General features: G+C 45.5%; 1 protein-coding gene across 1 annotated transcript in view; it reads right to left on the reverse strand.

The window, feature by feature from the left end:
- Thsd4 (thrombospondin type 1 domain containing 4) overlaps positions 1-23,332 on the reverse strand; it is a 590,727-nt gene that overhangs the window by 464,408 nt on the left and 102,987 nt on the right. The window contains exon 4 of the mRNA XM_047539595.1: positions 16,786-17,147. Coding sequence (XP_047395551.1) covers positions 16,786-17,147 — 362 coding nt within the window. The remainder of the gene's footprint in view (positions 1-16,785; positions 17,148-23,332) is intronic.

The following is a 23,332-nucleotide window of genomic DNA, read 5'->3' on the forward strand; positions in this document are numbered from 1 at the left end:
TCTGAAGGTTGTGTCTATACCAGGCTCAAAATGTGCATGTGCACCCTCCCCTTCTCCTGCCATCAAGGAGACAAAGCAGATGCTTCCACTCTGCAGTGCAAGCTAGGAGAGGGAGAGGGAGGTGCGATTTACAATGACTACCATCGGCCAAAGTCCATTAATATGAACAAATGTATTCTTTTTTTGTGGGGGTTGGTGTACCGGGCATTGAACCCAGAAGAACTTAGCCACTGAGCCACATCCCCAGCCCTTTTTTTGGGGGGTGGGGTACCGGTGACTGAACTCAGGGGCACTCAACCACTGAACCACATCCCCAGCCCTATTTTGTATTTTACTTAGAGACAGGGTCTCACTGAGTTGCTTAGCATCTCACTTTCGCTGAGCCTGGCTTTGAACACTCAATCCTTCTGCCTCAGCCTCCTAAGCTGCTGGCATTACAGGCGAGCACCACCACACCTGGCATTTTTTATTTTGAAACAGTGTCTCACTAAGTTGCTTAGGGCCTCATTAAGTCAAAACCTTAATGGTTTTAATAGACACTGAAAAAACCCAGACTGAATGGTGGTAGTTACACCTAGGAGTTCTTCTCCTCAGTGCCTGTAGAGATACAGAGACGTGTGTTTGGGGATCCTCACTGCAGCCTGGGGAACTGGCAGGACTCTGAAACCCTAGCAGGACATGGTGTAAAGAACTAGCCAGTGCATTTCTCTCGGTAATCCCTTCTCTTTCCTCCAATTCTTGTAAAATGACATTGAGGATTACAGTGCCAGGAAAGGGAAGACCTGAAGATCCTCACCAGGAGAGCAAAGGTTTTTTTAAATTTGAAAAACTGGGCTTTGTCAATCCAAAGTTAAAGTCTAGGCACCTAGAGCAGAAATATAGTTCGTATGACCTGCTAAGAAGGAGGCGTTATGACCTTGGAATTATCCTTCCAAGCCAAAGGCAATTAAGATTTGAGTAGCAGGCAGAAGAAGGAAGAACTGAGAGGTCGTAACCAGAGCCTGTGGCCCGAGGTGTGGAACAAGGAAGCATGCTGAGGGGCCTGAGGACAGAGGGAGCTGCATGATTGTGGGAAGCCTGAACGCAACGCGGCTCAGGTCAGGATGTGTGAGGAGGGCGTTGTGGTAGAGGGGCCCAGCGGAGAGTGAGTAGGCCACTCTGAAGGTCTTGATGGTTCTGGTGAGAGCACAGGGCATGTGGCCCTTGGGGACTGGAGGCCAGAGGTATCGGCAGCCATAGCAGCAAGGGTGGATGGTAAAGGAGGCCAGTGAGACAAAGCACACAGCTTGCTCCCTTCACCCTCATCTGGGGGGCCAGGTCAAGAGAAGGGAGAGTAGAAGGAAGGAGAAGCATCCTGAGTGAACTGAGCACAAACCCTGAACAGATCATGCCCATCATGAAGTATCTCAGCATCTGTTTCCTGCAGCAGACTCAGGGTCAGGGACCAGTCCCGGCTATGGAAAAGTAAACTGTGCTGTGACCTGAGTTGTGGCTGTAAATTATGGACCTGATACCAGAGCACTGTTCAAAAGGATGAGGCAGATGTGCATACATTGACATAAAAAGGTCTCCAAAACACAGGAGAAAGAAACAAGACACAGCAGACACTAAGCTGAGGACACTAAGTGTGCTCCCATTATGTTAAAAGAAAGATAGAAAGAAAGAAAGAAAGAAAGAAAGAAAGAAAGAAAGAAAGAAAGAAAGAAAGAAAGAAAACAGAAAAGAAGAAAATTGTATGCAGTAAATGTATGTACAGGATACATTTTGGAACCAATAAAAATGAAATTTGAGCCAGGCACAGTAGCGCATGCCTGTAATCCCAGTGACTAGGGAGGCTGAGACAGGAGGATTGCAAGTTGAAGGACAGCCTCAGCAATTTAGTGAGATCCTGCCTCAATAAAAAAAAATTAAAAGGACTAGGGATGTGGCTAGTGGTAAAGCAGCCCAGGTTCAATCCCCAGTACCTGTCCCCACCAAAAAAGAAACTGAGCAATGATTTCCTCTGGGCGTCAGACCCAATGGGGTGGAATTGAGGCAGACTCGTTTGCCCTATTTTTTTTGTATTGCCAATTCCCCCCTTTGCACAATATAGAAAAGAAAAACACTAAATTGCTTTCCTCTGAACTTCTCAAAATACAATCCTTTACAGACGTAGTGAAGACCCTAGAAGCAGGTGTAGAAGTCTCCTGGCAGAACTCTCCCAAGGCTTGGTTTGCTCCATAAACATCGAAGAGAAAAATCAAGTGAGTAATTACAATTCTTAAATATACAGATACTTCACCTACACATCACCACTTATATAAAGCTAAAAGTCCCAAAGACTGGGGGGATAGACCTTGTTAGGGGAGAATATAGTCTTCTGGGATGTCACTGTCATTAACAGAGAAGTGGTGTACTCCCAGAAAGATTTTAGATCAGCAAGGACCACAATCAAGTCTCACACCCAGATGGAAGCTTCTGAGAGTCTGAATGTGCTCAGGCCACACACCCCATGTAAGGAAGAGCCAGGACTCTATGATATCCAATCCTACATTTTCATTAGTAGCAAATACCTCCACACATATTCCCAGTGTGGCTAAAAGCATCCCATCCATCAGGCACCCAAGTTTAGAACTTTAGATACTTCTGACTTTTCTCTCCATTGGCCTAGTTATTATTCTCCATTTAAAACACCTATATGGCTCATCTCTGTCTGGAAAACAAGTTCAAACCTGAATTTTAACACACATCAGATTTGATGTCATGTCACCACCTTTATCATCAGCTTGTGTCTATCTCCTCAGGCTCAACTCCAGTCTTCAACTCTCTCCCCCCAGATCCTGGACCAAACCTGACACTTTCCAGCCACAATGAACCACTCGCCACTTCCCCAACCCCCCAAATTCTCCCTTACCTACTTCCATACTGGTGCAGCCTTCCAGGCCCAACACAAACATCAGTTCCTTGTATGCTTTGCCCCAGATGCTTTGGTCTCTTGCAAGCCATTTACTTCTCTGGGGCCAGGCTTATGGTTGCTTATTCATGTGTGCACATAATCCCTGAGCTAGCCCTATGTGTGACACAGAAGCACTCTGTCAATGTTTGTTGAAATAATACATGTGAGAGACCAGAGCTTAATTGCTCAGCATTTCTAACTGACAGGTCAATAAGGCTACTACTGCTTTGGATTAATTAGTAGCAACAATCAGGCTCTAGGTTCTAATAAGTAAGTCAAGGCAGCCTCACATATCTGGGCGAGAAGCACAGAGAGCTAGCAAAAGTGGGTTGGTGGCCAGTGGCCATCTAGAGAGATCTAAGAACTGACATTAAAGAGAGAAAGAAGGAAGGGGCAGAGCTTAGGACCAGAAATGTGTGTGTTCCAAGGAGCCACAGATCTAAGGCGAGCTGGATGGGAAGGAGTTTGCAGCCCGAAACTGGAAAGAGCCTTGTTTTTCTGAGACTTGCCCTGATTCACTGTGACCACCTGCCAAAGGGAAAAAGGATATCATGTGCTAAGTTCAAAGAGGCTGAGAGCAAATGGTCTCGGCTGAGTGCAGATGTCTACTTAGAAGTTCAGAAGGCTGAAACTCCTGCCAGGACTGTTCTAGGCGATAAATTATCTGGTGTCTACAGAAGATAAGAGACAAAACTCTGACCACTTGGGGAAATAAAAATTAAGATGACGAAAACAAAAGCCTTCCTGGTCGACTACTGTGCCGCACACGTTATCACATACGTTGGCCATGGTGTGACCAGACCTGCTGCCTCGGCTTCCCACCAGGTGGGTGAGGTCTGGGTTGAAAAGCCAGAGTGAAAAGCAGCTGGGCAGGATTGCTCTGAGCCTTCAGGAAAGAAGGATCCCACAGGCTCACACAGGTCAGGGAGCAGGGGAGGGACATGGGGGAAGTGACGAATTTGTTACGTTAAAGGGAAAGATGTCACAGATGAACTCAGGACTACTTCAGAAGTTGGGAGCTAAGCAACATAGGTGAAGGAAGCAGAGAGGTAGTTTTGGTGGTTCATGACCGAGTTTAAAAGGCCCATTTGTACCAGGAATTCAAGTGTTAACTCATTCTTTCTCATCGGCCCAGATGTGGAATACCTATAAAAACTTAAATTGAGCAACAAATATACCACTTGTGGTGACTTTGGAATGATTGTTTGCAAAATTGAACACTTGGGAGTTAATGGGTTAAGAGACTCTATCCTCAATGACCAACCCATTGGTCTCCCAGGAGGTGAGGTTCCTGGGCCTTTCCCCACTCTTCCCCCATCATCCCACCAGAATAAAACTGAGCAACAACCTGCAGAAAAGACCCAGTCTTCCTGGGAGCAACAACCCCAGCAGGTGACAGACTCTTACCCCTGACATGGCCAGCAGGCTTCTTTTCTAGGATCATGCTTGAAAAATCAGTCAAGTGTCCCTAAGAACAAGTCATCCAGAGTGCCCACCAGTGCTGCTATGCTTTAGAGTGATGGCGAGGTTTCAGGGATCTTCAGGTGCCTTATTCAGCGTGGGCCCAGACAGATGGAATAAGGACAAGTGAGGGGACATTGAAGGAAACCAGTTTCAGTACAACAGAAATCAATGGTCAAATGGCTGCAGGGATGCTGTTAGTTGAGCATGTTATTCATGGCACAAGGACACCTGGAAGTTGCAATTCAGTGTCCCCTTAGTGGTGAGATGAATTGACCAGAGAAAGAGGCACCTTTCCAGATTTGCACAAAGACAGGAAGTGAACTAGCAGAGGACTAAGAGGAGTTTCAGCCAAGGCAGAGTTAACATTAGAGAGCTCGAGCAGACCATTTCCCCACCTTACGCTGTATCAGGCAGGACATTCCTGGAGGTGAGGAGGGTAAGGGATCAATTAGGATGTGGGTGGTAAGAAAGAGCCTAGGTTTTCCAGTATGATCACAGCCTGCGTCATCCTGGGCCAGTCACTCCACAGCTCTTCTCTCCGGCAGTTGAATGAGGATGGCAATGCCCACCTCACCTGGCTGTTGTACGGTCAGTGAAATACACAGCTGGAGTGCCTAGTGCAGGGCATGGCCTTCAGTAGACATTCTGGAAACATGGCTATCTGAAAGCTGCACCTCTCTGAAGGCGAGAGCCGCAGAGCCTCCAACTTGACTTGTAAGGACCGCCTCAGGGGCAGACCGCCAAACACGGGACTGGGAAGCACAGAGACAGCTTTGCCTGAAAGAACAGTCGACGCATTCATTTCTCCAGTGTAAGTAAGAGGAGCCCTCTCGGGACTCGAAGCTATTGCTAGTGTGAGTTGTAATCTGAACCTGACTGGCCCTCCAGGACTACAGAGGTTTAGGGGAGACCAAATGAGATTACCTGTGGGGCACAGTGCCTGGCCAGAGCAGATGCTAAGCAAATGTGGGTTCCTAACCCTTCTTCCCTGGGGACCCTCAAACAGTGCCCCCTGCCCCAGAGGCTAAACCTTTGCAGGTTGAAGAAAACTGAAGAACTATTTTCTGCAAGTTCTGCTGAATTCATTAACACAACAGCGATAATGATTCTAACACGACTTAGATTTTTGGGGATCTTTTATGTGAAAGGCCCATGGAGGAAGCAATAGTATTTCTCTCCTATTTTGAACGCCTCTCCCACTCTGAGTTTTTATACAGCTTTCTATGTACCCACATACGATATATCACTTCATCCTTTATTATAAATGTGAAATAACTCAAGCATAATAATCATCTTCCCTGCATTAGAGGAAGTTATTTAGGTGATCTGTCACCCTCTGTTAGTTGAAGGAGTTTTACTCCATCCCTAAACATATTTAGCATCGAGTTCTTAAATAATGTATTCAGTATTCCAGTAGCTACTACATTAAATGCCTGCCTGCTTTACCCATGTTCTCCCAGACAGCAAAGTAGGTCATCATTCCTATTTCATACACAAGAAAATTCAGTCTAAAGGACATTAAACAACCTGGCCAAGGTAGCATGTCTGTGTGAACAGATATCATTGTAATATTAACAAATGTTGCTGAGCAGATGAATGCTAAACTCTTACCAAGCTCAAACAACTGCAAGATAGTACACCTTCTACGTACCAAATTCACATTCATAGAGGATTACAGAGATGGGCTATTTGGAATGAGGATTTACTGGACTGAGGGGAAATGACTCTTTTCCCCCAAATCCAGGAAGAAAAACTTTTCAGCAGTAGGTCACAGTGAACTGTGCTCCAACCATGGAGGAAAAGGGGGAAATGTCAGCCAACTGCTGCTGGATCCATAGGGCCACACGAGGACCAAATGTTTCCATAGGGAAAAAATTCATGAGCAATGAAAGAAAATATTGTGTGCCTGGAGTGCAAACCATAAAGGTGGAAAGGAACACTCTAGGGGCAAGGCCTGGCCTGGGGCATTAGGTGGGAATGGAGTCAGGGGCCAGGAAGGGAGAATAGCTCAGTGGTTAAGAGCAGGGGCTTAGAGGCAGAGTCTGGTTCAAATTCCTGTTGTGCAACCTACTAGCTCTGGGACCCAGGGCTCATCACTTTGTCTCTCCAAGCACAGAATTCTTCTCATATTACAAAAGGGACACGATGGATCGTTCATGCAGAAGAGTGCTATGAAGGGGCTCAGAGCCTCATCTGGTATGTCAGTTTCCTCTAGTTGCCCTAACAAACCCTCATAAACTTGGTGACTTAAAACAACAGATATATTCTTTCACAGCTCAGGTGACCATGAGTTTGAAATCAGTGTTGCTTGGCTGAAATCAAGGAGTCAGAGGGCCATGTCAGAGGGACTACAGTCACATGCTGCATAACTTTTCTGTGAAGGACATACACCACAGCAGTTTCCCCAACTGACACCATTGCAGCCATCTCAGTCCCTGGAAGCACACTCCATGATGCTTGCATGATGTGTGTCTGTTTCTTCATCTCTTCCAGCTTCTGGTGGCTGCCAGAAATCCTTAGTATATAGCCACATTGCTCAGTTTTCAAGAGCAGCATGTTCAAACCTCCCTCTATTCTACCTTCACATTTTCTCTGTGTCTGTGCTTCAATCTCCCTCTGCTCAATTTATTTTTTTTAGACACAGTCTCAACTGTATTGCCCAGGCTGGTCTCAAACTCAAACTTAAGTAATTCCCCCACCTCTGACTTTCAAGTAGCTGGAACTACATACAGGTGTGTGCCACCATGCCCAACTGCTCTGCCCATCTTTTATAAGAATACCCATGATTGCATTTAAAATCCTCCTGAATACTCTAGGAAAATCTCCCCATCCCAAGATCCTTAACTTTAATCGCATGTGTGAAAACCCTTTTCCCAAACAAATTAGCATTTATAGTTTCCAGGGATTAGAAACTGGTATGTTTGGTGCGAGTGGGAGTTATTCAGCCTGTTACACAGAGTACCATCAGTCGTTGCTTTTGTTAACAGAGATGAGCCAAAAGAACTACACATACAGACAAGGGCTGTGGGTTGATAAGAAAGCAAGGATCTGAAAAGCTTTCCCAGGGCTGTGAGCACTCTATCCTGAGAACCAACAGGGAGGCTGAGAGTGATACAGCTCAACCACAATAGCTGCCCCCAAGCCCTCTCCTGTGGTGGTACATATCTGCACCCATGTTGTAGGCTCAGGGTGGAAGGTATGCTGGAGTTGGACAACCCTGCATCCAGGTCCCACTTTGTCCTGTACTAGAGCAGGATGCTGGGGACACCTTTACCTCAGCTCAGGGGCCTCCACTGTAAACCAGGTCTGGCTGAGACCAAAAGAACCCATACCAATGATGTGGCACCTCCCAGCTGTAAAGATGACTGCCATGACTATGACTGTATCCACCATACGTGCAGGATCCTGCAAGTGGGATGAGTAAAGGAAATGCCAGGAACTCACACTCAGGAAATTCTCCACCCCATCCTCATGTGGCGGCAACCCAGGCTGCCACCAGGTGTGCCCTGAAGGAGAAGCCCGAGAGGATTCCAGATGCAGAGCTCCATCCCCCTTCTGGGGCACACATACTTTTTCCATTGCCCGTCATATCTTTCTTCTCCAATCAGAGTTATGAATGGCTTGGAGAGGGTTCAGTGCAGCATTCTTAAGGCGAATGTGATCTTTGTTCTGATAACTAATGAAATACTTCTGACACTTAATGAAATGCCACAAGAAATGAACAAGGACTCTTTGGAGGCTTGTCTGAGATCAGAGTAACTCAAGCTTTAAATCTGGCTCCAATCTTTCCTAACCTACAGGCAGAAATGTACATACCAGTGGGCCCAGCTCTGCTACAAACCCTCTTGCTGAAAGGGCTAAAGTTTCCAATTTAGAAACCAAAGCATATTAAAACACCATTTATCTGGTTAGCATCAAGAGGTAACTTCTTGTCAGACAATTCAAGAACTAAGTGGAATTCCTGTTTCAGAAAGGAAGGAAGCACAACTTTCCTTTGAGGAGAAAAACAAAAAAAACATGGCAGACATGGACCTTGCATTTCAAATAGATACACCTACTTTTCTGCTAACTACCCAGGATGGCCCAGGAGGTTTGCCAAAATGGAACAGAGACAAGGCCAAAGAGTTCCCTTCTCCTTGCCATGTGGTTTCTGCCCCTGCCCTGTATGTAACCAGACTCCCCAGGTATCCATGGAGGGTCAGGAAATCAGCATGAGGCCCTGTGAAGTTTAATTAACAGCAAGTTCTCCTATCCAGCTCCATGACTGGTCCCACTCAGCTCCAGGCACCCTCAGGACAGAAGTAACATATTGCTGCAGAGTTATTAATGATGAAATGCAAATAGCCTCCAACACAGTGTGCAGGAAAGGAGGAGCTGGAAAAACAAATGATTCCTACCTGCAGCCAGGCACAATTCCCAAGGGAGGTGGAAATGGGTGGGTCGAGCCTGTGATGGAGGTCTGGTCCTGTCTATCCTGATTTAAAATGAATGACCCTTTCAGACAAAAATACATGTATGCATGCATACTAACACATATATTCATGTGTACACAAGTACATATGCACATACAAAAAAAACCCACAGAAAATATGGACACTCTTATAGGAAATTACAGAATTATTCCCAAAGAGTATCTGGTCAATGATAACAAAACAATCGAGACATGTTGTTTCTGAATAATATCTTGTGTTTTTTTCAAAGAACTTTTACAGTTGTTACCTCATTTGACCCTCACAATAGGCCTGTGTGGCAGACAGAGGACATATAATTACCCATGTTTTATAGATTACATTAAGTGATTCCCCTAGGTCATCCAGTTAGCAAATGATGGAGCTGAGACAGGAAATAGAGTCTAATGACTCCCAGCCAGAGATTTCTACAAGGTAAGACATGGGAGTCCTTCTAATGCAAGAGGGCTGAAACCCACGCAGAGACCAGCAAAAAGAGGTCGGATGTGTGAAAGACACTTTTCAGTAAACTTCATGTGATGAGTTAAAAGTATGAATAGAAGGATTTAAACAATTGTGATATCAATGTATCTGGAGAGACGAGAAACCAAACATTCCAGAGGGATGTTGGAAAACGTGCCTGAGAGTTACATCTCCCAGTCACTTCTCTTCCCATTATACGAATGGAAGAAAGGATGGTGGGAATGCTTAAAACAGAAACCAGCCTCAATAGCAACATGGATATAGAGCAAGAGACCTCAGGGAGTAGGATGAGACCCCTTTGGTTACAAATGTGGAAACTAAGGCCCAGAGCAATGAGGTGACTTCCCCAGGATCAAAGCATTCATGAGAGCCTGGAACTGAACTCTCGGCTTGAGATTACAGATCTTCTTGTCCTATGCCAGCTGCCTCGGGCATCTATTATCTTTAACTTCATTACCCTTACTATCCCTAATTAATACCAGAAGTCCAAATAAAGACCCTTAAGGATAAGCGTGGAGAATGCATGCTTTTTACTCTTAATTTTTCTGGGAAACAGAATTGCCTAATTCCATGGACAACAACCAGGGATGATGTGGGAAAGGGCAGTATGTCCTGGTAGCACAGAAACTTCTCTGTTACTTGGGAATTCTTAAGGCCCCCAAATGCAAGGATTTTTCTACTGCAGTAGGCCAATCATGCACCCACCCCAACCCAAGTATATACATCAGAATCCTTGGGAACTATCAGTGCTACCTTATACGGTAAAGAGACTTTGCATTTATGATCCAGTTAAGAATCTTGGGACAAGTTGATTACCCTGCATTATCCGAGGGGGTCCATTGTAATCACAAGTGTCTTTATAAGAAGGAGGTAGGCAGATGAGAGTGAGAGGAGATGAGATGACAGAGCGATGGGAAGAAGGGCCACCAGCCAAGGAAGCGTCCAGATGCTGGAAAAGGGAAGCAAATAGATTCTCTCCTGAAGTCTCCAGAAGGAATGCAATCTTGCCAATACCTTGATGTTAGATTTCTGACTTCCAGAACTGTAACAGAATAAATTTGTGTTGTTTTAAGCAATTAAGTTTGTGGTAAGCATTCCAGCATAGGCAGGAAACTAGTACATTTATTACAAAGCTAGAGGAGCAGGCCTAGCTCTCTAGCCAATGAACACTGGCTTCTTGAGATTGATAGGGTGGTGGGTGACTCCACACACTGAAAATCTCAAGGACATTAAGAACAAACTTAGATGGACTGTACATGGACACATCATTTTGCTTTAAAATGGAAAACAGTTGGCCATCTGTGTTTATGGGGCTTGTCTTTCTTGAAGGATTTCTAGTTCAATCCCCTAAGGACTGCTAGAAAGTTCCTCCCTGGAAAGGAGCCTGTGGACTTCCCCAGGCTCGCCGGGATACTCCCTCATTCTCAGCCTGTGCTCCAGCCCCATCAAACTATTTACAGCTTCCACGGGATGACGTGCTCACTCATGCCTCCAGCTCTCCACCCTGGCAGTCTGCTCTTTAGGGCAGTGCCCTCCTCACTCCTGGGCTCTGCTATAATCCTTCTTCTTCAAAGTTCAGCTCACTTACCTCTTCCTCTGTGAAGCCTCACCTGCCTCCCTCAGTTCTGCTCTGCCTACCTGTCTCTCCCTTCCCACACCCTGAGCATCCTCTTGCTAGAATAGTGCCCTGGGCACTAGGGCTTGTAAATGTCCGTTTGCTTGTCTTTCTCCTCTACTCCACCAGCATAAGCTTCTTGAGGACAAGAAACACCTCTTCTTCTTGTGTCACCAAACTCCTGACATCCCCCATCTATATCGAGTCATTTCTAATTCCTTCCCAATATTTCCTCCTGAAAAATGCAAACTCACCCTCTGCCATGAAGTCACACTGATTTCCCAAGAATGAGTCCTATCTTTGCTCTCACAGCCCACTGTTCATCTCACAGGTAGACTAACTCATTACACTCCATTGGTGGTTACACCTGAACTGTTCACTCATTAGACACAGAGGTCCTTGAAAACCCTGCCTCTTCCACGTGTCAGTCCCTTCTATGTCTAGCATAGTGCCTGCTCCACAGAAAATATGAAGGAACAAAGATTTAATGAAAATGAAAACAAAATAGGAAAAAAAAAAACAATGCTCAAGTCATCTGTATTAATTAGCCCTCAGATCCAGAGACAGCCTTAAGAGCAAGTAACTTTACATGAAGGCTTTGAGTGGCCACTTTGTAATGACTGCTAGTTGGTGTTTCCTCTGGCTTTCCCACATAGGCTTTGGAGTTCATGGTCAGTTATTTTCAGTGTTACTATGCAGGGGTAAATACTGTAGGAAGACTTCATTTTACATCTCAGATTAAGAGATATTTATTAAACAGCCTAATTAGCAAGTATTACCTTTAACTTTGAAAAAGATTTCTGAGGGGGTATGACATAGTGCAGACTGGGATTTAAATCTGCCTCTCCTGCATGCCTTCTGTGTGGTCTTGAAGTAGACATTTACTGAAACCCTTCAGCTGGTTATCTGAAGTGGGAACAACTGGTCTACCACACAGACTGTGATCTCAGGGAGATGAGATAAAATACTACCTGTGAAACTACTGCTGATGTGCTTGGCATGTGGAAGCTCGTCCCCCATCTGAGGTTCCCCACTCTGTGCTAAACACTGTGTGAATCACTCAGTTCACAGCAACCGAATGAAGTAGGAAAAGTTAAGCAATGATGGCAGGATACACAGGAAGAAGCAGAGTCCAGTGACCAATCCAAACCTATCAATTCCAGAAGCTGAACTCAGAACCATCATGTAGGTTACAGCCTCTCCAAAATTTCCAGCTCCTGGTTTCCTATAATGCAAAGATCTTTTCAGTCACCAGTGATTGAGAGCTGACCACAAACTGCTGCTGTGATGTAAGTCTGGATGGCCTGGGCGAGAATATCCCTGACCCAACCAGACAGCTCCCAACAGAAGTAGTTCCACTTCTCCACAGAGGGTTGTAGGGAGCCCACCTCTTTCTGTCCCTGAACACTTGAGGAATGTGACACTCTCCCTCACCAATGGAGATGGAAGCCGTGATTTTTGCAGCTGGGACTCTCAGGTCCTGGGCACCCACAAGTGTCTCCAGTAGGTGAAAGCTATGATTTGGTAAAATCTGCTAATGGAGGAAGTGATTGTTCTCTCTCTAGAAAATTACTGATTCAAAGCCATGGAACATCCCATTTACCAGATTCCAGCTGGTTAACTGACAATCAGGACAATTGGCTAATGTAAGCCAGCATAAGGAAGGAAGCCCACAGGGAGGGAAAGTCCTACTGCGGAATAAGCCCTTTGGCAAATGGAGTGGTGAAAAAATTACCTGAGACCTTCAAACAGGAGTGGGCACCACTCTCATAACCTGTCCCTGTGGAAACTGAATGAAACTGGCCAACATTTTCAACACACGTCTGTAAGGTTGTGTACTTGGGTTCTGAGCAACAGTGACTCTATCTGGATGCCATTTTCACTAGAGTCCTTGAAAATGGGAGGAAATTCATCTTGGTTTCAACATTATCAAAAAGAAAGATCTTCCAAAGACTTGAATAGACATTTCTCCAAAGAAGATAAAAGAATAGTAAGCACAAGGAAAATATACACCACTAACCATCAGGGGAATGCAAATCAAAACTACTACAATGAGATGCCTCTCCACAACCATTAGGATGGCCACTAACCCCAAATCGGAAAACAGGTGTTGGTAAGGATGTAGAGAAATTAGAACTCTTGTTCATTATTGCAGGAATGAAAAATGGTACAGTTGCTATGGAATACAGCATGGCAGCTTTTCAAAAACTAAAATTAGAATTACTGTATGATTCAGCAATTTGCCATCTGGGTATCCAACTGCAAGAAATGAAAGTGAGGTCTTGAGGAAACACTGGTACACCCATGTTCACAGTAGCATTATTAATAATAGCTAAAACATGGGAGTAACCCAGGTGCTCATCAATGAATGGATGGATAAGCAAAATGTGGGAGACATAAATACAATGGTATATTATTCATCCTTATAAAGGAAGGAAGGAACTTCTGACGCATGCTACAACATAGATAAACCTTGAGGACATTCTGCTGAGTGAAACAATTCAATCCCTAACAGGTAAATGCTATACAATTCCATTCATATGAGATACTCAGATCAGTCAAAATCATAAAGGCAAAAAGTAGGATGGAGGTATGCAGGGGCTAGGGAAGAGAGGAAGCAGGAAATCATGGTTTAATGGATGCAGAGTTATAGTTTTAGAAGATGAAAAGAGGGGAGTTGGTGGAGAGCTGGCAGTTCTCTGTTTAACAAGCCACCCCACCCCACTGTAGGAGATTCTGCTATGTGCTCACCAAACTTGGAAACTTCTGCTAGCTGACAGTAAGTTTCCAAATTATTTGCCACAAAAACTTGAGGTTCCAAAGAGAGACCTTCAGACCAATGGTTCCCAAACTTGGTTGGACTGGAATCCTATCAATGTCTAAGGATGACCCGCAGATTCTGAGGTCACATTATGGAAGTCAGGATTTCCACAATATATGGATGTCAGAACATCAGTCAAGGCTAAAAATCACTGTTGGGTCTGGGTCAAGATCCCAGATTTCTACAGCAGTGCTTTTGAGGCTTCTACCCGAATAGTACAGCTTTTATCTGTGTTACAAACTGAGCCTCCACCTAAGACGGATTTTGCAGAAAGGATTCTCATGCTTAAAGAAACAGAAACTTTGCAAACAACTGCTGCAAACAGTAAGAGCCTTGAGATCCCATAACTTGATTTATATTTACCTTTGTGTCTGTCCTAGGGCCTTACGACATAGTAGATGCTTAATAAATATTTGTTGGAAGGTCAAATACTTATATTTGCTATCTGGCTCCAATTAAGTTTTCAGTTGCCTGGCATAGCAACCTAACCATTTCTTAAACATCTAAATCCAACAGCCTTTGCCTCAAACCTCAAACCTGAAACAGAGAGTGGAGCAGACAGGCATCCAAAGAACATGCCGATGTTTCTCCTTGGGGTCATATACACTGTGCAAATACCTAATGACTGATAAATATAAGCAAATGTGATTTTCATCAGCCGAGAAGCGCATGACATTCATTGCAGCACAGGCCTCCCAGGCTAATATTTGGATTGTTTCATCTGAAACTGTCAAATTATAAGAGCATGATAAAAACTTGTAGGAACCTCATAGTAAACAGTAACTGGCCCTTTGTCAATAAGTTAGAAGAAGAAGAAAAAAAAATGCCTGCTGCCAAAACACACCGGCCAGAATGCCTGCAGCACAGGCCAGTGGCCAACAAGAGCCTGCTCCCTGGGCAGCTCTCCTAGGTTCTCAACCACAGAGACTTTCAAAGAAGCCCCTCTCCCATCCAGGCGCCACCAGACCCCAGCCCTCCACCCTCACAGCCACCGCAGCAGGAAGCTGAGTGCTACGGGGACCTGGGAGTCAGCCACGCCACCTTCAAATCTCAGTTCTTCCACTGGCTTTCGGGTTCTGGTTAGTCATTTAACCTCCTAGGTCTCCAGATCCACCATGGTTCACATCTTCATCAGGTCTGTAGAGCAAATGACTCCCTGGGTTTAAATCCTGACTCTTCACCTACTAGCAACGTGGTCTGGGGCAAATTACTGTACTTCTCTGGGCCTCTATTGCCTTACCTCTAAAAGGAAAACGATATTAGTATCTGTCTCATGGAGCTTTCAGTGTAAAGTTATAAGAACAGTGCTTGGCAAGGTACAGACATTTCAATAAACCCTAGCCATCATTACTGTGCAATTTTGAAATCAGGAGATTTGAAAACCAAGTACGTGTCTCTTTTTTAATATATATTTTTTAAATTATTTATTTATTTATTTATTTATTTATTTTGAGAGTTTGGTAACAAAACTCATTGGGCCACAAGCCTGACCTTCCCTGACCTCAGGCAGTTATTTATGGACTCCTTGTTATCCTACTTGTGTGAACATTTATGCTTCACTGCTGAAATAAAACTGTTTGATTGTGGGATGTTGTCCAATACCACAGAGGGAATGCCATTCATATGTGAAATACACTATGAATTATCTCTCTCAAATTTGGATGGTCTGAATTTTAAAACATATTGGCTATAAGCATTTTAGATGAGGAACTGAGGAAGTATGTTTTGGGGGGCGTGTTTGAGCTGAAGGGAGACAACACACACTAAGCCCTTGGGTTGTAGGAGGAACAGCCAACAAAAGTCCCAGAGTGCAAAGTTGAACATTCCAGTTTCCATGCAGAAAGGACTGGCCTTTCTTTTTACTCTTCAATGCCAGTCCATGGAACACACTTTTCTTGACTCCTCTTCTATCTACCCAAAGTTGGTTCCTCCTTCAGAACTTATCTGAGGCACCCTTCTCTGTGAAATGGTCCTCAGTCTGCGAACTCTTACTGTACCAGGTCAGGAGCCTGGCAGGTAGATGGAGGGTGGATGGACTGCATCTCCTTTTTCCCTGCAGGCAGCCAGCAGCATATCAGCCTGGGCTAAGAGCAACTGTCATGCAGCATCTAGCTATTGGGGGAAAACTAGCCAACCATGCTGATGCCCAACGGTCACAGTATCAGGGCAGCCCACTTGACACGCTCAGTCCCTGACAGATGGGCATTAAAGTGGTTACACAAACAAGTTACACATTTCTTAATCATAGAGAGATATCTTATGCTTTTTGTTCTTCTTGTCCATGTTTACTTGTTCTTGTTGTTGCTGTTTCTGTATTAGTATTTTTTCAGAATCTATCAGGGACTAGCACACCCCCAATATACTGCTGAATGAATGAAAGTAATCTGTAAATATCTTTTGATTCATTCACGGATAAGCTCCTTTCAGTCCCTATATTTGCCAGGGGCACTACCTAATTTGGCATATTTATGCTTTTTAGAGCTGTACGACTATTTTGATGCCACTATGCCATTACTAGAGTTTATATTTTATTGACTTAAAAATATTTAGGTCCCTAATTCAACACATCCTTAAAGCACTATGTTCACTCAAAATATTTTGGAGAAACTTCCTAATGAAGTTCACAGAATCCTGAAACCCACAGCTTGGGAAGAGTTAAGACTCCAAGTTAAGAATTAAGACTTCAACTTGCCCATGGATTGTCTCTTGGGTTAGAAGTTTCTCTGCTTGCATCATTAGCTCAAATCCACACAGCTTGCGATCAGGGATCTCTTCTCCTCCCTGCACCTGGGCAGCACTGGAACCCAGGTATCTCCACGCCCTGCCCGCTCTTACCCTTCCATGTAAGAGAGGCCTTAGCCCTTTAAAAGGCTGCAATAAATCAAAAGATAGTGGATCTAAGAATTCCTCCCCACTGGGCAGAAACAATGCTGCTTTCTGTGGTGCAGAGGACAACGTCGGAGACAAAGGCAGGGACAGGGAAGTGCAGGTGGGTGCGTGGGTTTTGGCGCGTGCATACCTTCTTTCCGCGATGGGTTGGCGGCCCCGGGTCTGCGGGTGCCTACTGCCGCGCAGCACCGCTGATACCTGGCGGCCAGCGTCCGGCACAGCCGGGACACGCAACTCCTCCCGGCTCCGGTGCAGTGGCACGGACGTGCGCACTGCTGATACGACGTGGCCTGCGTAGGCGCGCGCTGCTGCACCAGGCCGTGGGCCGCCTCGCGCGCGGTACGAGCTGGGCAGGCAGGGCCGCGTCTGCTCCATCACGCCACCGCTGCAGCTGCGAGAGCAAGCAGACCAGGGACCCCAGGCGCCCCATATGCCTGGGGCGCTTCCGCTGTCCTCCAGGGCTCCCTCAGCTGTCGCTACCCGCTGTGGGACCTGTGAAGATAGAGGTTTGTTAGGAGACTAGAACCTGTAAGGCTTTAAGCAGGGCTGGTTTATCAACTAGGCACAAGTAGGCACGGATTCTGTTTTAAAATCAGAACAGGATGAATGTAATACAGCCTGTGTCGTAGTCATCTTGTGAATTTGGTCATGAAATAGATTTTTTTTTTTTTTTTTAATGGAGGAAGGGACCCACAAAGGCAAAGAAGTCCAGGACCCTCAAACGTCATACTGCTGTTCTGGTTTGGGTGTCATGTGGTGCCCTTGCCTCTTAACTGTGGGCTACCCTATCGTCTAGCTCAGGTCCTCTGGGTCAGGCCAGAGGGACTGGACTTCCCTTTAGCTAGGTAGGTGTGCCCTGTTTCTTCCTGTAGTAAAGGTAATAGACACAGCAGAACAGAGGTCATGTTCTAGAGTCAGGCTACCTGTGGTCACATCTCTGTACCACTTTCTAGCAGTATGAATGGGAAGGTTCTTCAGCCTCTCTGAGGTCACTGCATTGGAAAGGAGGATGGTACTGGTACCTACCTCATAGGCTATAAGAAGATTTAGGTTGGGTCATAGGGGAGATTGATACTACCTAAATGTTTGTTGGTAAACATAATGATAATTTTCTGTTTCACGCAAATAAGAAGAGATTAAAAATGTCAGAAAGTTTGCAAGTTCTGTCCAAAGTGTTTTTCTATTACTCTTATTCAGTTAACTGTTCATTTGCAGAGACCTACAATGCCAGGCTCTGCGCTAAGAGCTGCTACACTGTGGCTCCTTCGTTATGCAGATGTGCTCTAGCACCAGCTAGCTATATCCCTGGTGCTGAGTTGGTGCTGAGGACCAAGAGGAAAGCATCCCAGGTTCACTCAGGTGGCCCGATCCAGCAAGAACAGAGCTCTATGCAGCTAGGGCACAAAGGTGGGGAGGCGGAGGTTCCTGGGGGGGCCTGGCTTCCCTGGCTGGAGTGGCACAGCAGGGGCACTGAGAAAGCCTCAGAGAGGACACAGGAGTGATCATCGTAGCTATGGCTATTCAGGCACTTACTTGATGCCAGATGACATATGTCATCTCTGAATCCTCAAAACAACCCTCACCACCTTCCAGAAGGGAAACAAGTTCCGAGACATCCCGTGACCTGCCCCAGACACCTTGCTGCAGTAGAGTCTGGACTCGGATGTACCCTCCTGCTCTCAGTGATTGCACTTTCTGGTACTTCTTGCTCTCTCCTCAGGAGACAGTTGCTACTGCCCTTTTGGAATGTCCTCTCTGCCCTTGGAACGCTGAGCAACTTCATGACTTTTCTTACAATGTGGGATTTTCAGTGAAAACCATGGGCTTATATCTGCAGTGCAAAATGCCCACAGATTATCTTGAATTTTTTTTTTTTTTTTTTTTAACAATCTTGGCTTTGGACAGCTCTGTTTGGCCCAAGAACTCACAGACTTGCACAGTATGCTCTTCTGTCCTCACAGTGGACCCTTGAAAGCAAGACAGCCCAGGGATTATCTTTCTCTTTGTGCAGGACAAACCTGAGAAACTAAACTCTTTGACACCCAGACTGAGTATGGTGCTAGGCCTGCAGCTGTGATGACCTGCCAGGAACTGGTCACTGTGCCTGAGGTAAGTGCCAGGAAGTGTTCACCACTGCCATGGCTGTTACTGTGGTCTGCAGAAGCCAGGGCTCAGCTCTAGCCATGAAGCCATGAAGTTTGTATAATTGAGATCACCTTTCTTTGCCTTTGTTCCAGTGCACAGAGTGGACTCTGGATAATCTTTGTAGCTTAAGTTGGGTTCCTGAGGGTTCAGGGAATAAGTAGGGCTGGATGGGTGAGGAACCCAGAGAGCCCAAGGAGCAAACAAGCATCCAACCAGGGGATCAGGAGTCCCAGCCTGGCCACACTGAAGACAGTCACAGTCCACAGCCAGCATCCACCTGTCAGTTCATGCGAGCTACTTTCAGAGAGCCAAGGGAGGTTACAGAGGACATGGGGTGGGCCAACTGGAGATGGAGTCAGAGCAAGAATAAGACGGACGTGAGAGTCCTGGGTGACTGCTGGTAGCAGTGATTGGAGGGCTGCGGTGCAAGTGTCAGCCAGGGTGCACACTCAGCCCATGCCTGCTGAGCTGGGCGCCCATGAGAGATTCTCTGCCTGCTTATAATACAGAGAAAAACAAACAAAAATAAGCATTGCTCTTTCTTCTCCTCCCTGCCACATCCTGATTTATAATATTAAACTGAGAGTAGATTTACTGAGGTGGTTAGGAAAAAATGTGCCTCAACGGGCAGGTCTGGATCTATAAAGTCACACCTAAAGTGTATTTAGTGGGTTGATCTTTCCAAAGATCGTTCTGCATGCTTAACCCTAGACCCATATTTGGGAAAAGGGTCATTACACGTGTAATTCAGTTAAGGACCTCAAGATGAGATCATCCTAGATTATCTGGTGGGCCCCAAATGCAGTGGATGTGTCCTTATGAGGCACGGAAGAGAAGACAGACTCGGAGGGGCCGAGAGTATACCTGCTGAAACAGATGGAGTGATGCAGCCAGGAACCAAGGAACGCCTGGAGCCACCAGATGCTGGAGAGGCACGGAAGGAGTGCTCCTCCCAGGAGTTCTGGAAAGAACTCAAGTTCTGGTGACGTGTTGATTTTGAATGTCTGGCCTCCAGAATTAGGAGGAAATATATTTCTGCTGTATTAAGCCATCAAGTTTGTGGTACTTTATTAAAATAATAGCGTTGGACATTTGGATCAAGGAAGGAAAGTGTATCAGCATTGGTCAGGCACCTCCTCCATGTGGGGCACCGGTGCAGGCGCAGGCACGTGTGGATGGCCAGACTCTGTGGAGGAGGCAGCAGTAGGACCAGGTCACACTTTCCAGAGCCCCTCAATGCCCCACTCAGCCACCCTCGGAAGTTGGTACTGTTCTGTTCCTTTTACAGAGCAGAAACAGAGGGCCTGAGTGGCAGCCTGGCTGTGGAGGTCACAGTGAGAAGCACCTTCAGGACTAAAACTGAGGTCTCCTAACTCCTGTTCTTGTGCTTCAGCTTGTTTCTTTTTTTCCTCCTGCAGCATGTTGCACCCCTGCCTGTGTTGTTGTTGGAAAACAGAAGGGCAAAATGAGTAGGAATAAATCCACTTCTATAGTTGTTCTAGTGGAAGGATAATTGGGATAAACGAACAAAGGCAGAAATAGGTTTCGGGCCCATTTGGGGATTTCAGTTATCCACCACCTCCTGATCCCTCAGTAACGCAGATAACTAAGACAATGTCTGTAATATTTGGATTAGACATGCAGCTATACTAAAAATCCACTTCCTAGAACTAATCCTACCCTTAATTTAGTTTCCTATTGCCAAATTGGGCAGGGTCCCTGGGGGAAGAAAACACGAAACCACATTCCATCCTATTCTATTCATAAAAATTCTCTCATTTATAGTTGAATTATGGTGAGTGACTAGAAATTCCATCTGAGTCCCCATGGTGGGACTCCAGCCACATGCTCCAGTGCTGTGTTTTTATAGTACACAGCCAGAAAGAAAGGGGGAAAATGACAGAAAACAGAAAGAAGGAAGGAACGAAACAGAGAAAGAAAGGAAGGGAGGGAGGGAGGGAAGGAAGGAAGGAAGGAAGGAAGGAAGGAAGGAAGGAAGGAAGGAAGGACAGGAAGGAAGGACAGGAAGACCAAATCAAAGAAAACTACAGGGAGGAAGGCTGGGAAGTTAGCCACCTGGTCTCGCTGATCCTCCACACTTCCTCCCCCCTTCCCAGCCCTTCCTCCTTTTTACCGACAGTCAGTAAGTTTTCTGTGAGGTCAGGTGCAAGGTGGGGAAACTTTCGAGAACTTTGAGATAAATAATATTCCGAAAATTAGGACTAAGAGAATTTCTGTTAGTCAGTGACAAACACAAAACCAAAGAACAAAATCACAATGAGACAACCAAATAATTGACACTCAAATCTTTGTCACCGGTAGCATGCTGCCCTTCCCCATGTGGCATGTAGGGACTGGGACAGAAAACCTAACGTGCTTCTAAAGTGCACCCTGAACTGCTGGATTCCTTCATTTGTAAAGAATTATAACAAAGAAAAGGACAACCTGGTGGTGATGGGAAGAAGGGTGTGAACATGTGATTCATAGGCATAGTGAGGTAAACATGTGTTTGTCCCCTAAATTCATAGGTGAAGCCCTGACCTTCAGGATGATGGTATTTGGAATTGGGGCCTTTGAAATTTAGATGAGTCCATGAGAGTGGCCCCACGATGGGATTAGGGTACCTCTCAGGAAAGGAAGAGAGACCAGGTGATCCCTCACTGCTGCTCCCTCTCGCTGGCCTTCTCCCCCTCTACCTGCCTCTGCCTCTGTTTCTCTCTCCCTTACTGTCATGTAAGGGCACAGGGAGAAGGCAGCCCTCTGCAAGCCAGGAAGAGAGTCTCACTGGGAAGCTGAATCAGCCAACATCTTGATCTTGGACTTTTCAGCCTCTGGAACTATGAGAAATAAATTTCTATTGTTTAAGCCTCCCAGTCTGAGGTGTTTTATTATGGTAGCCCAAACCAACTAATACAAGGACTGATTAAAAAAAATGTATTATCTAATTTGACCTTATAATAGCTAATGAAGAAGTTACCATCCTCCTCCCTGCAGAAATGAAAACCAGAGGACAAATTGCAAAGTTTGCAAAATTCCCACCAGGATACCAGGACACCTCCTGTGGAGAGTTCCAGCAGTGTCTGAAGTGATCTTAGGGGTCACACCCATGCAAAGAGTGATTGCTTTTAAATGATCTCATACCCATAGACCAGTGGGCCTAAGGAAATTTAGGGTAAAGTTACTTAAATGATTAAAAAAAAAAAAAAAAGACAAGAAAAGAAATGAAACATCTTCCATCATGGAAAACATGCAGGTGCAAGGAACAGAATAGATTATGAAGTTCACATTGGATGGCCTCATCCTTCTACAAAAAGGGAAATGAGCCTCCAAGGAAAGAAAGGGAGAGACAAATGGGAGGGTCACAGCGAGAAGAGGCAACAAGATGGGCAAGAGCTTCCTCTGCCTGAAGTGCTTTAACTTGAACCCTGGCCTGACACTCACAAGATTCACTTCAAGGGTTATTTCCATTTTGCAGATGTGGTCATGGCAGATCAGAGTGGCTGGCAGTGTGGTCCAGGGGATGAAGTGTAGGATTTGAAAAGACCAAACAATACAACTCTGTCGGTGTTGTTGGGTAGATGGAATGGAATGAATAAGTAGGGCATTTAACATGACACTTCACCAGAAGAAACACAGAAAAACCTCCATCTTGTCCCTTTCTTGGAAGAATACACAACCAGTCATAAATTTTATAAAGTGCAAGAAGCAGAACCAACCCTGGAACCAATTGGTGTCCTCTCCGATCCATTGGAGGTTTTCAAGGCCAGGGATAGGGTGAATGTAGGAGTAAGATTATAGAATTGAAAAGGGACTTATTCAAAGTAGACATACCATGCAGGTATCCTTTTCTTAGAGAGTACAATGTGCCCTATTTGGGGTGAGGCCAGAGTCAAGGGAGACAGGTATTTTGGATAAAATCCTCCAAAGCGTCTGATACCACCTTCCTCTTTTAAAGAAGATTGCTTGGCATTATGGCGCCTCTCTAAACAGTCACTACAGGACATGAGCCAGGAAGCCAGGGGAAGGGGGAAGGGATGACATTCAAAGAAGTAAGAGAAGGAGGGCAGAAACATTTCCATTTAACTCAGCTTGGACTGTGCAGTGTTAGGGGAAACTAGTATCCCCCAAAGATTTGTGCTTTGGAGACAGATACTGTAACTGAAAACACTTTGGGATCAGTTCTATGATAGTGTTGGTTAATGCTAGGCAGGGACATTTGTGTAAATATATATCCATGGGAAGATGTGATGGAGGGCAGCCTGGTAATCACTGCTCTGCCCTTGGGCCCTCAGGAAACCACCTCTCTGCACTGGGTTAAGTATGTTTAAATGCATTCTGGGGCCCTTCCAGCTACAGCCAAGTTGGGCAAGGTAGGTCAATGAGATACTTTCTCCCTGGAATTTGTGTCTCCAGCAGAGTGACCAAGAGACCAGTGGCTTTGGGTCCTTTGCTCCAGCAGCAGCTCCCCTGACCCCACCATGTATGCTGAGACCATCTCTGTGCTGCTACTCTCTGGTTTGCTCACTTCCCAC

This window comes from Sciurus carolinensis, chromosome 2 (genome assembly GCF_902686445.1).
Source record: "Sciurus carolinensis chromosome 2, mSciCar1.2, whole genome shotgun sequence".
In the NCBI taxonomy this organism is placed as follows: Eukaryota; Metazoa; Chordata; class Mammalia; order Rodentia; family Sciuridae; genus Sciurus; species Sciurus carolinensis.